At 46.2% G+C, this 16,990-nt stretch overlaps 1 protein-coding gene across 2 annotated transcripts in view; it reads left to right on the top strand.

The window, feature by feature from the left end:
* The first annotated feature begins 7,703 nt into the window (after nucleotides 1-7,703).
* Nucleotides 7,704-16,990, top strand: part of ADCY9 (adenylate cyclase 9) — an 86,301-nt gene continuing 77,014 nt past the window's right edge. For both annotated transcript variants that reach the window (XM_066560518.1, XM_066560519.1), the window contains exon 1: nucleotides 7,704-9,517. In XM_066560518.1, coding sequence (XP_066416615.1) covers nucleotides 7,819-9,517 — 1,699 coding nt within the window. In that variant the 5' untranslated portion in view covers nucleotides 7,704-7,818. The remainder of the gene's footprint in view (nucleotides 9,518-16,990) is intronic.

The raw sequence follows: 16,990 nt of genomic DNA on the forward strand, positions 1-16,990 counted from the left end.
AGATCACACAAAGTAGCACCATCATTACCAAGTTCCCTTTGGTGAATAGCTCATCTCACTAAATCTACCAAGCAACCTCTGAGCAGTTCTCACAGGTAAAAATCATTCAGAGCTTCTGGAAGCTGCAGTGTGGAGGAAACCTTTGGTGGGAAATTGCTGGAGAGGGATTTTCCCTGACTGTTCCACTGAGAGTTTAATGTGTGCCACAAAGCACAGGGCTGTGATTTTTGCTTATTGATGGTGGCTGTTGGTTGTCCCATTCACCAATCAAGGAGATTCCTGGTTTACAAAAGGATCAGGGCCCATTCCTAAATCCCGGTACCATTAGGCAATAAATGCTGGATTGTAGCATTTCTCCCTCTGTGACCTTTCACTGGCTCTATGTGCCACCTTGTCCTGCTCCCCAGCTCCCCCTTTTAACAGACATTTGCTGTGTTTTCAGTTCTCAGAACCACTATTCCCCTTCCCCTGTGGAAGCAAGCCTTCCCTCCTACCTCTGTCAAAAGGTATTCATGTCCTTGCCTTATCTACAACCAGCAGGACCCTGTCCTGAGTGACTTCACACTTTATTTCCACAATACAACACATCTCTCAGGGCAGCACCACAGGTAGAAATGCCTGGAGGATGTGATAACCACCTCTGCCATGTTTTAGTGTTCTCAGCAACATTTTCTTCTTTTGTTTCCTTTGGAAACAGAACAAGGCACATGGCACAAACATGCATTCATGCTCAGTTTTGAACATGAGTTTTTGGAAGGTGTTTGCTTTCACATTCAGCCTGGTCTAGTGGAAGGTGTCCCTGCCACAGCAGGGGGTTGGAAAGAGATGATCTTTAAAGTCCCTTCCAAGCCAAACCATTCCATGATTGTTTGATTCTATAAATTGCCCTGTGTGAATCTTTCTTGTTTCATCTAAGTCTCAATCCTACCACCACAACAAAAAATTGAACAACTGGTTGCTGTGTTTGTAGACAAAACTGAACTTTTCCCAAGCCTGAGAACACAAAAGTATGCAGAAATTGTCTTAAATACAAACTAAAAATCGATTTAATGGTTTCTCAGTGCCTTCCACTTCATACTTGTCACAACATTGCTAAGTTGCTGAGATCTATCTGCTCCACTGAAGGAGTAAAGGTCATGTATCTTTCTGGATGTCACCAGAGCTGCAGGCACACAGGTGAAATCCTAGGTATAGGTGAAAAGAACATTCACTTCAACCCTTTTGGGGAAAAAAAGTGCACCAGAAATCCAATATTACTGAGTTTGGTAATGTTTTAAAAAAATGTTGGCACCCACAGGGCAGAATAAGAGATTTGTGGCTAAAATAGAGCCAGGGAAAGAGCAAGTGAATCTATTCAGGGATACAGTTGGGAACACTGTGCTTGGATCAGACAGCAATGGCTCTCACCAGATCCATTCCCAGCTCAGCCTGGGGTCACCTTTCCAGCGCGGATCAACCAAGACGAGGGATCAGGTCACAGAAATGCCCCAGCAATTCTCTTCTTCCTAGAAATCTAAATTTAAAAAGGGCCTAGTGCACACATAGCAAATGTTTCACAAAGTTTTATGGTGTGTAATTGCTTGTGGCACATGCAATTCCTCAGCTGGGGTTTTCTGTGGATTTGCAGTAGGTCTTCCCCCCAAAGCTGCAGTGTGTGCATGAGGTGACTGCACAATCCTGTAATTACACCTGTAAATCCTCATCCCCACCTCTTTCAAGTGAATAATCCAAAACACTAAATATAAAACATGTTTCAATTTGCAACTGCATTGTTGCAAAAATCCCAAAATGGTAAAATTGTGTGTTGCAACCTTCAATCTGTTGTGAAGGTGAAGTCATCTGAAATGACAAATTTTTCAAATATCTACAGTTTCCTCCACAGTACTGCAGGAAAATCCTGTGCCAAGGATCACATCTTGTCTGCCCATGGTTTGAAAGTGGTTACTGATTTTTGTCTGCCCACTGGAATGGCCTTTCTTTGTGGAAAATAGAGCCAATTCAGACACATTTCATGGAAGCACCAGTTTGCTTGGACCAGGAAGAACACAACATCATCCTGCAGCATGCAGGAAAGGAAAACCAGGAACACCCATGGGAAGGGGGCACCCCAGTGCTGCTGGACAAGGGGGGTCCTTTTGTAGGATGCCAAATACCACAGATACTCATTTGCAAGAGAAAAAACTGCAGAGCTTGAGAAGGGCAGATCGAAGGAATTCACATTTTCCTCATTCTTCTACTTCTTGTCCTGACTTGGAGCCATAGAAAATCCTCCCTCATTTGTATCACATAAGACTATTTTTATGTGCCTTTTCACCGCCTTCCACCTACTCATGAAGTCCTGTGATGACTTTAGTGTCACTTCCCACTATTTGACTGCAGCTCTTGGTCATTTCCCCAGGTTTTTTGCTGTGCTATAAAGTGGAGTTACCTCATGGCAGCAGGACTGACTCAGCTCTACCTTGGGAACGCTGGTAGCTGATCTCCAGTCAGTGTTCTAGAGCTTCCACCATGTTTTCTTGCCATTATTTCCTAATGGCTTAAGACTTTGCTTCAGTTTGGTTATAGCCTGTTTGTTGTCTGCCTAATTCCTGAGTATGTCTTGAGAAACTGCAAGCAGGTGGAGTGGGAGCTTGAGGCTGGGCTAGGTGATATCAATGACTGCCACTTGTAAAGTCCTTCTCTTGCTCTTTATTCCTTGGGACTCCCACATCCCCACAGTCCCACTCATAGCAACCCTGACACTCCTATTTTGAATAAGAAAGTGCCTTTTACTTCCTTTTTTGTTTTTTTTAAGCAGCAGAGTGCCTTGCAAGTGCCTGCACTGAGTGTTTGTAGCTATAAAAGCATGTCAGATGTGGCTGCATTTGCAGACAACAGTGGTACTTCCTCTCTTCGGAAATGGAGCAAGTTTCTATTTTGGGCTGTGCTGACTCAAGGGTGAGGTACCCAAGCTGATTCAGCAGTTGGGCAAGTGAGAAGAACTTCTGGTTATGAATGAAATGAGCAATAAATTTAAGCTTGTCTTCATCTTAAAGAAATGTATATTTGAGTGAAGCCACCTCCTAGTGGCAGACATTTTGTCAGATAAGTGGAATTTTCTGCATTGCTTTTGGCAAAAAGACCACTCCAATGAGACAACCATAAAGCCTGCAAGTAAAATCCTGGTCCCAGAGGAGTCAGAGATTTCCACTCATCTGGACTGGGATTTATCCTCTCTCTTGAGTCACATAAAAAGATTTTCTACTGCTTACTTGCTTATTTAATCTGTGCATGTCATCTGGGATATGAAATCCTCTCAGTGATATGAATAAATTGAATAGCAATTTAAGAAGGATGAAAATAGAGAACAGAAAACCAACCTGGGCACTGCAAGGAGGTGAGAATGCCCCACCCATTTACTCAGCTTCCATGGCTTCATATGGAACAGATGTCAAAGGCAACCCTTGTGCTCTTCTGCTATGGAAAAATGAGATAAACATTGTGATACTTTATAAGTTTTCAAGACCATGAAGGAGTAACAGTCTTTCACAATATTTGCCAATGTTTACCTGTTCATCTGTGAAAAGAAGCCAGAAGATTTGTTGAGTTTGGGTTTTCCTAAATGAGTTCTTTCACCTGGAGGCTTCCAGGATTCAAAACAAAACTTGAAATGACTGCTCTGCATGTCAGTAAGGATGAAGACACAGAAGTTTGTCAGAAAGTGAGATCTTTCTGTTTATTGAGACAAGATAGCATGAAATGGGGCATCTGAGCTGTCTCCCTTGAGCCCCCTTCTGTCTGTGGATGGTCCAAACAGGTTTGAACATATTTGCCTCCATCTTTATGCTGTTTCCAGGCAGGATCAATAATCCCCACAGACCCCACCCATGGCATCCACAATGGCTGCTCCTTCGGGCTGCAAGTTCTTCCTTTGACTGCACACAACAAAAGCTGCAAACTTTCAAAGCCCATTCCTCCTCCCCAGCCCCAGCAGCCCTGCTGGCATTAAGGCAGGCTGTTGTTCCAGCCAGCCATATTCTCCTGCCTCCTGAAGGCGGTTTGTGAAGTCTAAAAAAGCATCATGTGGGCTGTCACATTTCAGAAGCCCCTAAATAGCTTTGCATGCCTCCATCAGATAAGCAGTCAAGTACAATATTATGAATGTCAAACAACAGCTCATCATTACAGCTGACAAAGCTTGTTCCTCTGAGAGGGGAAGTAAATACAGTTCCCTAGACTAAATGTGTATTTAGTGGCTTGAAGTTAAAAGAACTCTGCAAGGAGGATTTGCATTTGCCCAGCTATTGCTCTGTGAAATATTTCCTCTAACTCAGTCTCTGAGAAAGGAAAGCAGTCCCAGAGTATTTTGGAAGGGTGGTCAGAGTTCTCCACAGGGAAGCAGCACAACCAAGTCCAGCATGAACCCAGGGCTCAGGATCCAGCCTGCATGGAGGCTCCCAGCTCTGCCAGGATGGCTCATTGTGCTGGCTAAGAAAGTGATCCAGAGGAAGCATCTTCCTTAAAGGATGTCACAGACATGACCCACTCAGGTGCTGCCTTAGGGACACGCTGGCTGTTACACCCATCAGAAGGTGGTGGTGAGGAAATAACAAATACAACCTCAAACCACTTCTTGTTCTCTAAAACAAATCTCAGTCACACTTAAAATAAATCCAAGCATCACTGGTGTTTGTGGTTTTCTGCTTCATGCATTTAATCTGCTACTTGAATTCAACAGAGAAAAATTTACACAATAAAAGCAAAGTGAAATTAAAAATTCTGTGTTTCAGGAGACAGCATGAGATCTGTCCCAGCCAGAGCTAATGAAGTTGAAGAGAACTGTTCCTTGACTGCACATGCAGGGTGTTTCCATGGAACTTGGTAACAACAGGGAAAGGTGGGGAGTGGCTGGGCTGGTGAGTGTTGGGTGACTGTTCCACCCAAAGGATCAAGTGGAGGAGCAGGATGGGAGCCTATAGGTTAAAAGTCTAATGGGAGCTCCTTGGAGGAGCAAGGATTCTGCACAACCTTGAAACCCCCATGTGAAGCTTACCAAAGGAGGGTCTGACAAGTCAGATGTCTCCTTCCATCCCATCCCTTCAAACCCATAAACAAAAGCTGGGGAAGAGGAACTATTTTATTAGTGGAGATCAAAAGCTGTCTCTGACCAGTAGCCAGACAAAATTTGGCATCATGTGGGTCACTCAGTGAAAACTTGTGATGTAGCCAGTATCTTTGATGTGATTCTGTTTATTCTAAGAACATACAAAGTACCACTTTATGGAGCCCAGGGGACCAAGAAAAAAAAATTATGCTGGAATTTCAGTACCTCTTAAATCTCTAAATTCAAATCACCCAACATAAATCTTACAGGTTTGCATGAAAAAAATAAAAACACTGGTAGTTTTACCTTAAATTCTCTGCCAATGAGGTAAAACGCTTTTTTTCTTTTCCCACCACACCTTTGAATCCTTGGAAACTGTTGCACTTCTTTAATCCTGCAGATTAAATAAATTCATCATCCTGTATGAACTAAGAATGTAACTTAAAGTATATTTAGATGAATCAATAAAAAGGCTGGAAAGAAGTTTTAGTAAATTTATCAATTAATAGCCAAGCCCAGGAGGCCATCCTGCCTTTCTGCTCTGTCAGCTCAGGGATTTCTCTCTTCCTAACAGTGTTTATGTAAGAGCTGCATGGTAAGCAGCACTCCCTATAAAATATTGATCAGCTGAGCCATTAGCTGGAATTCAAGAGACAACTATACCACAGCAAAACCAGAACAATTATTGCTATTGACTGGAATTTTTAGAGATTGTTTTGATATTTGAGCACGTCAGGAAATACAAATTTCTTCTAAATAATAATACTAGGAACATATGTTACAGCATGGTTACAGGACATCTTTACAAAGGAAATGGAAAATAGGGCAGGTTTCAATTTCAGTAATTGTGTGGCCACAGATTTTTTATTACTATTTTTGAAAACGAGTATAGAGAGTCATAGATCATAATGGCTGGAAAAGACCTCCAAGGCCATTGAGTCCAACCTTTGGCCCAATACTACTGTGCCCACTAAACCATATTGTGAAGTACCATGTCCATTTGTTTTTTGAATGCTTCCAGGGATGGTGACTCCACCACTGCCGTGGGCACCTTGTGCCAGTGTCTGACCACCTTTCCAGCGATGAATTTTCCCCAGTATCTGATCTGAACTGGTCTTGGCACAATTTGAGGCTGTTTCATCCTGTCCCTGTTCCCTGGGAGCAGAGCCCAACCCTTACCCGGCTGTCTCCTCCTATCAGGAGCTGTGCAGAGCCACAAGGTCCCCCCTGAGCCTCCTTTTCTCCAGGCTGAGCCCCTTTCCAGCTCCCTCAGCCCCTCCTGGTGCTTCAGACCCTGCCCAGAACACTCGCCAGCCCCTCAGTATCTGTCTTATCTTGAGGGGCTGAAATCTTACCCCGGGATTGGAGGTGCCCCAGCACAGGGGATGGTCATGCCCTGCTCCCATGGCCACAATGTCACTATTATTACATTAGCGCCACTGGCTTTATTCTACGGGACGCTGGGCTCTTCAGAGGAGGAGGAAGGACTGCTGCAGGAGGAAGGACGGCTGGAGTGAAGCGCTTCACTGGGGAAGGCTCACCTGGAATAAAGTAAATGGGATTCAGGGAAGGAGAAGCCACGGCAGGAAGGACTGGGGCTGGAGCTGAGGGGGATGAGGTGGGACCAAATTGGGAACATCATCTGTGAGCAAGAGTGAGGGATGCAGAGCTGGGGAGAGGAGAGGGAGCTCTAGCACCAGCAGAGAGAAGTCCTGTGAAGAAGAAAAGCCACGGTCCATCTGCGAGGAGAGATAATGAAACCGAGGGAGCGGTGCAGGCGAGATAGCGTCAGCCATAAACAAGCGGAGAACGAGGAGAAAAATAACCCAGCGAATTTGCAGCGGGGCTCGGGCTGAATTGTTTGGTGAAGTGCGTGTTGTCTGCGCATGGCAAATGTCAGCCGGTGGGGAGGGCGGTGGCGGGGGCAGTCCGGGAGCCCCGGCTCTCGGCCCCGCTGACTGTCCCCGCTAAGGTGCCGCCCGGCTCCCGCCACCCCTCGCTGTCCCGTCCCTGCCTCACGCAGAGCGCCATCGACATCACGCCCGTCCCTCTCTGAGGGGACCGTCCCCGCTCCTGCCCGCGACCCTCGCACTGAGGCGGGAAGTGTGTGTTTGTGTGTAGGGGGGGGCGCGCTCCCGCCGCGCCGCCGCGCCCAATTGGCCAGCGGGGGCGCGCTCCCGCAGCCCCCCCGAACCCCCCCCGCGCCGTGAGGAAGATGGTGGCGGCCGCTTGAGCGCGTCCCCGCGCTCCCCTTCCTCCCCTCAGACGGGCGGGCGGGCGGAGCAGAGGAGAGCGGCTGCTGCTGCCGTCCCGGCTGGGCGGGCGGCTGAGGGCGGGAGGCGGCCCCTCGTCGGCGGCTGTGCGGGGAGGAAGCGGCGGGCAATTGCAGCCGACATGGAGGAGCGGTCCCCTCCCGGCGGGGGCCCGGCGTCCCCCCCGCGGGGCTGAGCCAGCGGCCCGCCCGCCCCGCGCCTCGGGAGGGCTGCGGGGGAGCGGGGCCAGCGGCGGGCGGCGGCAGCCCCGGCCCGGCTCGGCCCAGGCGAGGGGACTATGCGGGGCTGCCCCGGCGCGCAGTGTGCGGAGCCCGGCGAGCGGCCGATCGCCGCGGCGCTGCCCGGCCGCCCCTACGCGGCGGGGACCGGAGGAGACTAGAGGCGACTCTGCGAGGAGCCCGGTGGCTTCGGCAACCCCAGAGACCCAAGTCCGGCGCGGGCTCTTGAGGAGGAATTGACAACATGGCTTCCCCACCGCACCAGCAGCTGCTGCATCACCACAGCACCGAGGTGAGCTGCGACTCCAGCGGGGACAGCAACAGCGTGACGGTGAAAATCAACCCCAAGCAGCACCAGGGCTGCACCTCTTCCAAGCACTGCAAGTACAGCATCTCCTCCAGCTGCAGCTCTGGGGAGTCGGGGGGCGCCCGCCGAGCCGGCGGAGCGGGCGGCACTGGCTCCGGCCTCCGCCGGCAGAAGAAGCTGCCGCAGCTCTTCGAGAGGGCCTCTTCCAAGTGGTGGAACCCCAAGTTCGACTCCAATAACCTGGAGGAGGCTTGTATGGAGAGATGCTTCCCGCAGACCCAGCGCAGGTTTCGCTATGCCCTCTTCTACATTGGCGTGGCCTGTCTGCTCTGGGGCATCTACTTCGGCATACACATGAGAGAGAAACAGATTGTTTTCATGGTGCCGGCTCTGTGCTTCCTTCTGGTATGTGTAGCTTTTTTTGTGTTCACTTTCACTAAGACTTATGCCCGCCATTACGTATGGACTTCGCTGATACTCACCCTCCTGGTGTTTGCTCTGACCCTCGCTCCGCAGTTCCAGGCTCTGAAGCCTGTCTCAGGAAGTGGTGACACATCCAACCGGACTCTCCCGGCAGATCCCACGGACACTTGTCTTTCTCAAGTGGGCAGTTTTTCTATGTGTATTGAAGTGCTCTTGTTGCTTTACACAGTGATGCACTTACCCCTGTATTTAAGCTTGTTCCTGGGACTGTCGTACTCGGTCCTCTTCGAGACCTTTGGTTATCACTTCCGTGATGAGAACTGTTTCACACCTCTGGGAGCTGGTGCGGTTTACTGGGAGCTGTTGAGTAAAGCCTTCCTGCACATCTGCATCCACGCCATCGGTATTCATTTATTTATCATGTCCGAAGTCAGATCAAGAAGCACATTCCTGAAAGTGGGGCAATCCATCATGCATGGAAAAGACTTGGAAGTGGAAAAAGCCCTGAAAGAGAGGATGATTCATTCTGTTATGCCAAGAATAATAGCCGATGACTTAATGAAGCAGGGGGATGATGAAAGTGAAAACTCCATCAAACGTCATTCCACCTCAAGCCCCAAAAACAGGAAGAAGAAGCCCTCCATACAGAAAACCCCCATAATATTCCGTCCTTTTAAAATGCAGCAGATCGAGCAAGTGAGCATTTTGTTCGCAGATATCGTTGGCTTCACGAAAATGAGCGCCAACAAATCAGCCCACGCCCTGGTGGGACTCCTGAACGACCTCTTTGGACGCTTTGACCGTCTGTGTGAGGACACTAAATGTGAGAAGATCAGCACTTTGGGAGACTGTTACTACTGCGTGGCCGGCTGCCCTGAGCCCCGGGCAGATCATGCCTACTGCTGCATCGAGATGGGCTTGGGGATGATCAAAGCCATCGAGCAGTTCTGCCAGGAGAAGAAAGAAATGGTGAACATGAGAGTCGGCGTTCACACCGGGACAGTCCTGTGTGGCATTTTGGGCATGAGGAGGTTCAAGTTCGATGTGTGGTCCAACGATGTCAATTTGGCCAATCTGATGGAGCAGCTCGGGGTGGCTGGGAAGGTCCATATTTCGGAAGCTACTGCCAAATATTTGGATGATCGCTATGAAATGGAGGATGGAAAGGTGGTTGAGCGCGTCGGTCAGAGCGTGGTAGCCGACCAGTTAAAAGGTACGTGCTTTTATTTTGTGCTTGTTTTTCTTTTGTGAGGGAACAGAGTTGCCCCAGTGCCTGCTCTGTGCTTGCTGACCGTGGTTTACGTTTAACTCAGTGTGCTGATGATCACAAACACCGAGGGGATTACAGAATAAAAGATGCCAGGGAGATAAGCGGGAAAGATCATCTGTGGTACTCAACATAGGCTTTGAAACTCAGCGCTCCTTCTGAGAGTGTTGCCTTGTAGGGAGGAGAAGGTTCATGTGTTTGCTGTCTGCAAGAGGTTTTTGTTTTACTGTTGTGTGTCATCCTTTAATTCAGTAAGTAAACTTGTTAATTGACTTCATGTGCCATACAGAGAGCATATGTGTTTTGCAAAATTATGTATATCTGTGAAAAGGTTTTTTTGGCATCAAGAGAGTTGGGACTGAGAAGGCATTTGGGAAAAATGACAGCTGGATTCACAGAAAGAAATGAGCACTGTAGATTTGGCAGTGTGATATGGCAAGTCGTTGCAGTTTGGAGTTAGGCTGGAAAAAGTTACTCAGGTGGCTCAGTGAGCTGGCAGATGCTCTCATTTCTGCAGCTCAAGGGATCTGGGGATGAAATGGCAAATTTGCCTTTTGGAGAAGAAAATGAAGGATCCTTCAGTTCCCCTTGGTTCAGAGTCTGATTTTCATTTTTTTACAATGTTCATTTTGAAGCGAAACTCCTGGCTGCTTTCTAGCAGCACTTAGAGGCGCGTGCAGGAGGATTGTACGAGCTGAGGATTTAATTGTCTCTTTTGTCAAAGCTGTGTCTCTCCAGTGCCGTGCCTTTGTCTCACAGAGAGATTGTTGTCTGCAGTGCTCGTAGTCCAAGGTGGGGAGCAGATGGATCTAAATGGGAGTGGAATATGTAACGAACCCTGGTATGGTCTGTGAATTTATTTGTTCTGCTTATAAAAGTACCCATTTTGATGAAGTAAGCTGGAAAACTGAGTGGAAGAAGCCGAAGGAGTCATAAACTGGCATTGTGATGGAGGAAGGAGACATTTGTGGCAACAAACACAAAAGGAGGCCAGGATGGTGGTAGAAAGGTCAGTGAGTAAGGACATGGGGACAGCACTGCAGAGCAGTGGTGGCAGTGGCAGCTGCTTGCCCCTGGCAGGTGCTTGTTTTGATGTGACACAAAAACTTATTTTTGGTGAGCGAGCTGTCTGCATGCATACGGCAGCAGGGCTGCAGCAGAGCCTCCCAGCGAGCAGCGACATCGGCTGTGACATTGGTGCCTGGAGCCACAGGGCTGAAGCAGATGTGTGTCCCTGGGCTTGGGCTTTCTGCTTAGCTTCTAAAAATACAAATTCAGTGAATTTCTTTGGAAAGTGTTGACACTGATGGATTTCAGTGGGAGTGTGCTTTCAAGAAAACAGCACAAGATGTAACCTCGTTGTTACTCTAAGATGAATTTTGCTGTTCTAATGGAAGTAAATTGAACAGGTTGTAGAGAAACAGCCCTGTGATATTTCCCCCTTCCATGTACCTTTACAGGCAAATGCAGTGTGAAGGCTGTGTTGTAGCAACAAATAAAATTCAGTATTTTTGCTGCATTTATTGCTGTTCTTAGTATTAATCCCAAACTGACATGAACTTAGCTGTGGAGACTGATGGTACTGCTCCTAAATATTCTTATTTATTTGTTTATATTTTCTAGGAGATCACAAGAACACTGTGTAGAGCAATTATACCACATGCCAGCAGTGGGTTTTTCATGGTCTTTCTCAGACTTCTGTTCTGTCCTTGGTTGCCATTTATCCTGAGGGGGCACAGGCTGCTCTGCCTCCTCAGTACAGAGGTTTGGATTTTGCAGCTCTGAATGCCTTTCACAGCTCCTGCTTCAGCCAGGGTACTACAGATGGACAAACTGGACATGCAGTCTAGATAAGATGAAATTTGCTTTGTGAACTGACATTTAATGGTCTCTTCTTACCCTGAAATGTAGCTACGAAAGCAGCTGGAGCATGTGGTAGGAATTACTTTAACAAGGAATATGGGTTGGGCTTTGCTTTTTCCCCATTTCCCTTCTGTATTTTTTTGTAGAACTGTAATCAGCTGCCATTTCTTCCCAATGTCTTATGCAGTTATAGAAATCAGGCTGTGTGTATTTCTAAGCCAAGCAGACCTTTGCCATGAGTGCCCTTAGGCACAGGTTTGTAGCACACTGAACTCTGCTCCCCCCATGCCCAGACCCTCAGGGGATGTGGTTGTTAGTGGGTGCTTCAGAGCTGCCCGTTTTTTTCCTGTTTCCTCAGAACTTTGTTCTGCAGCCAAATTACTCAGCTTACAGGTAAATGCCATCAGGGGAAAAAAACACATCAAAGCCAATGATAAAAGCCATCAAACAGCAGTGCCACGGGCTGGTGTGTAGGATCTGCTGCAGGGGAGGGTTTTCTTAGGGAGCAGCTCTGAGATTTAATAAGGAGAACTGAGATTTCACCTCTTAATTAATTGATCTCTGCCAAGCACCTGCTCAGTTCTGTGAATGGAGGTGCTATTAGGAAGCTTTGCTTTACTGTTTTCCCTGAGAATCTGTTGATAGTAGCAATAGAGAAGAGGAAGTTTGTAGTGGTTGTTTAATTATCTCATACCCTGTACTCTCTTCAAGTATAAAAGTGCTGTACAGATAGCAGACATAAGCTTTATTTCCCTTCCAGTACTTCAATTCTCAGCTTCCTTTCAACCTTTGATATCTTAATTATATCCTATTTTTTATGCTGTATGTCTAGTGTATTATCTCTTAATTGTCTGAGCTGCAGCAGTCAGAGCTATCTTTGAGGCTGAGTCAACAGGAGCAAGTAAACTCTTCAAAGAGCAAAAGGAGGAGGTGCTGAGCACACGATGTCCATGTTCTGCACACTTCAGGACTTCTACCTCACACTGCTCCTGGAGCAGGTCTTGGAACAAAAGCACCTCTGTGGCTGGAGCACGTCAGGCGTGCTCCTTTGGCTGGGCTCACCCCGAAGGAATCCAGGTACAGCTCTGCAGCGTGCACCAGGCCAGGCTGGGGGGAATCACTTGGGCAAACTGCTTCCAAACCCTGCTCCCCATTCCCTTTGAAATGCTCAGCTTGATGTGCCCCAAGTTGTCCTAGTGCTGCTCTTCCTGGTTTTGGAGATGAGGCAAAGCTAAATTTCTTTCTGGAATCTTAGGATGGGAATATCTTTTCTTCCTCCTTTGCTTCCTTGGCTCCTTAGTGCAAGCAGGGAGGCCCTGGTGTGTTCCCTCCAGTTTCTGACTTTGGAATTAAATAGATGGTGTCCAGGAGAAACCAACAAGGAGAGCTTACCACTGATGCCTTGTAAAAAAAATTTGCCTATTTCTGACTGCTCTATGTTTTAAGATTCCTTACTCCCCTGTTTTCAAGTGCCTGATCCCCTTGGATACGAAGGGAGTGCAGGAGAGCAGTTTTACAGTGACATTTTTGAGATCCACAGATAAACCCCAGTCATCAGTTCAATTATATCTTCCATAATAATTTTCCTGTAGGATTTGAGATAATTCACTTTTTCTGTTGTCTTGCAGAGCTTCCTAGCAAATAAATTTATTGAGGATTATGAGGTACTGAGAGTCACATAACACAGGTTAATGTGTCCCTTTCGAGCTCTGGAGGCAGAGATCTCTTGGGATAGAAAAACTTCTGCTTATGGAAATATTTTTGTTTTGCTCTGTTCTTCTTGGTTGTTTGCATTTCTCTTCCTTGTTGCTTGGGAGGTCACAATATTGCTATTTACCAGCCAGCAACTCTTCCAGAAATACCAGGGTCACCAGCATCTTGTTTTTTGAGTGCTCAAAATAAGCATGTTGGGGCAAGAATGCTTTCTCTGTGTTTATAGGGCACAGCACAGCAGAACCAAGATTTCATTTGGAGCCTCTCTGTGTGCACTGATACCCAAAATAATTCCCAAACTTTTTGCAGCCAGACATCTCCTTGTTAAGTTTGCCTCGAGGAGTGGCTTTATTGCTGTACTCTTGATAATACAGCCACACTTTTCTCTCTGATTTTATCCCTTATTTCATCATGGGGAAAATGCTGAGGGATTCTTGTGCTCTCTGTCACCTGGCTGAGCCAGGGCTGGTGGCACACAGCACTCACTGCAGGAGCACCCACCAGTTCACCTGTGGCCAGCAGTTCCTGATAAAGCTTTTCAAAGATCTCCAGCTGAGGTGCTGCTTTCACTGTTCTCTGTGTTTCTTTTAATATTTACTAACAATTTGAAATATTTCTTTAGTAATAAGTAAATTAGTTATATAAATCACCATTTTGCTCAATGGTGAAACCCTTTAGTCCATGAATAGCCTGGCTCTTTTCAGGATGGCAGCCCATGAGCCAGGGGATGCTTCTCCCATGCCACATGTGCTGCAGCTCTGCTTGGTGACTTCATACCCCACTGCTGCTTCATGTTTGGGTTGCAGGGAGCAGGACATGGGTGTTCCTGAAAGACAAAAATCTTGGGTCAGGTTATGAAGAGAAATAATTGAATTTTTCTTCCCTTCCTGCCCTCTGCAGCTGCTCAGGGGAGAGCACCCCTGACAAGCCCTGGAGTCTGCCCTGCCTGCCCTGGCTCCCTGTCCTTTACCAGCTCTGTACACAGAGAACCTGTAGCTGTCATGTGCTTCTGGAAGTTCAGAGGTAGATGAAAGATCAGATGAAAGTTTCCCTTGGCTTTTTGAGCCCAGCCTGCTCAATGGTGAAACCTTTTAGTCCATGAATAGCCTGGCTCTTTTCAGGATGGCAGCCCATGAGCCAGGGGATGCTTCTCCCATGCCACATGTGCTGCAGCTCTGCTTGGTGACTTCATACCCCACTGCTACTTCATGTTTGGGTTGCAAGGAGCAGGACATGGGTGTTCCTGAAAGACAAAAATCTTGGGTCAGGTTATGAAGAGAAATAATTGAATTTTTCTTCCCTTCCTGCCCTCTGCAGCTGCTCAGGGGAGAGCACCCCTGACAAGCCCTGGAGTCTGCCCTGCCTGCCCTGGCTCCCTGTCCTTTACCAGCTCTGTGCACAGAGAACCTGTAGCTGTCATGTGCTTCTGGAGGTTCAGAGGTAGATGAAAGATCAGATGAAAGTTTCCCTTGGCTTTTTGAGCCCAGCCTGCTGGGCACAGTGTAAATCTAGAAGGCTTGTGCTTGTGCCAGCAGGATGGCTCTGCAGAGAGCTCTGCAGATTCAGCTTTGCTCTGGGGCTAAGGGCAGCTTTAGTCTTTAACCAGTGAGGGTTTTGGAGTCAATGAGGGGGTTTAGGTGCTTGTCTTGTGTCTTGCCAGCTGCTGTGCAGGTCTTTCTGTTCAATTTCTGGTTTCATTGTGTTCCATAAATGCAAGTCTTTAGATACAGGCTTTTTATATTTATTGAGCTGGCTTTGTGACACATTGATTCTGGATTTCATGTGTTCTGATACTGATCTGATGATCAGGCCAAAGTAGACAGAACAAATGTCCATTTTTTAAAAAAGTGGTAATTAGGTAAGCATCTGTATATATTTCTGCTTTCCCACAAACAGAATTTTGAGTGCTGATCATGATAGAAAATAGTAGTGACCAGTCAATTTATCAGTTTTACATAATCTGACCTATTAACTGTTGTTGAGGTAGTGAGGTTCATGATTTTATGTGTGACATAAGGTAGTGAACCTCATGTTGTGAGGTTGACGATTTTATGTGTGACAGTGAAAATAAAATATCATACACAGGTTGACTTCACTCCTGTAATTTAAAAATAGAAAGTATTCAGTGACAGGTAAAGAATAATAATTAGAGGTAATTTGCACAAAGGCATATTGCCAGGGAGAAGCAAATTCTACATTGATTTAACATTTTGACATGATCTGTAATTTTACCATGTAATAGCATAAAGAAAAGGAGGTAAATAGTGACTGCAGTTGCTCAACCTGGTTCTTGTCAAGTCTTCACTCTTTGAAGATGTCTTTCACAGCTATAAACAAAAGAAAGAACTCAGTAGGAAAACCTAGTGATTATTGAGCTTTCCAAATATGACTTGATGAAATGACAGAACTTTTTCTCTAAGTAAGCCTGAGTTTATGTGCAGGTACTGCCAGACCTGGACAGGAAGGTCACAATTTCTCCAAATTTTGAGGAAGATTTTTTTGAGTTGCTCCTGCTTTTATTTGTGGAAAACCAAGTAGAAAAATCTCTCCATTAAAAATACTCACACTTCAGCTGCTTTTATTATTTAAGGGAAACTTGGATGTTGGTATTAGAGGCTTTGAGTTTTGATAACTGATTTACAGGCTCATTTCCTGGACACAGTGAAAAATAATTTATAAGCATAGTTAGAACTCATGTAAGGTTCTTCACTTTGAAGGGGATGGAGCCTAACCATCCACTTGGTTTAACAACATGGGCTCTGATTTCAATTTCCCATCTCCTGACACGAGTTAATAAATAAGTCAATGCAATACTGAGGGTCTGGTTGTCAGGTGTTGCAGCTCTGCCTGTTTAAGCCCTTTAGCCCTGAACACTGTGGGGTGAAGGAACAGTTTGAACAGACCTTAAAACATTTACATCCTGCAGGAACTGAAGTGAGCATGGCCACAGTGGAGCTTCATTCCAGAAATCTCAGGTCCTGGCATACTGGAGGGACACCGTGGCTTCTGCTGCATCCTTGATCACCTGCAGAGCCTTTGACCTGTATTTCTGTCTTTGGCTACCCCAAATCTGGGTGCATGATGTACACAGGTACCCTACCAATTGCAAATCTGAGTTTTCTTCTCCTGTTTACATCAGAAAATCTTCAGAGGTAGGGAACTGTTTAAATGTGAGAGATCGCCCTCTTTAAATAAGAGCCTTGACACGGTGCTTTTTGGGGAAAAAGATTGATGGAAAAGACAAAACAAAGTCAAAGACATATAATTTATATTCATCTTCTGTCATGAGGAGGATGCATTATTTGAATGGGTTGTTTAAAACTTTTTGCTGTTATTTCACAATATGTATTTCACTTCTGCTGGTAGACAAAGAATATAAGAATTTACATTCACCAGTTTTAAAGTACAATTTCACTGGATTTCAATTTGCTGTAGATTGTCCTGGAATATTATTAAAATGAGGAAATTGGAATTATTTCTTACCATCTACAGTTTGTGTGTAAGCTCTCTCTCTTGATCCTGGATCACAAGCTCCCTCCATCCATCCTGGCTCTGTAAGGAGAGACAGCCATTCCTCTTTCTGTTACAGCTGACACTTGAAAATTCTCAGCTATTTTTAGATGATTCTCAATCTCATTTCTGTCCTTTGAAAAGAAAGGATGAAAAAAAAATTTCCTAGCCTTTAAATTTTTAACTTCCAGTGGGAGTTGCTTTTGCAGAGAAGCCAGCTAGTCAATATAGTCTCATTAACACATTTTAACAGGTTCTGTTATATAACTTTGCATTATTGTGATGGCTCTTTCATAGGTTTGGAGGGAATTGTTGGAACTCAATTTAAAGAGG

This window comes from Molothrus aeneus, chromosome 16 (genome assembly GCF_037042795.1).
Source record: "Molothrus aeneus isolate 106 chromosome 16, BPBGC_Maene_1.0, whole genome shotgun sequence".
NCBI classification, from domain to species: domain Eukaryota; kingdom Metazoa; phylum Chordata; class Aves; order Passeriformes; family Icteridae; genus Molothrus; species Molothrus aeneus.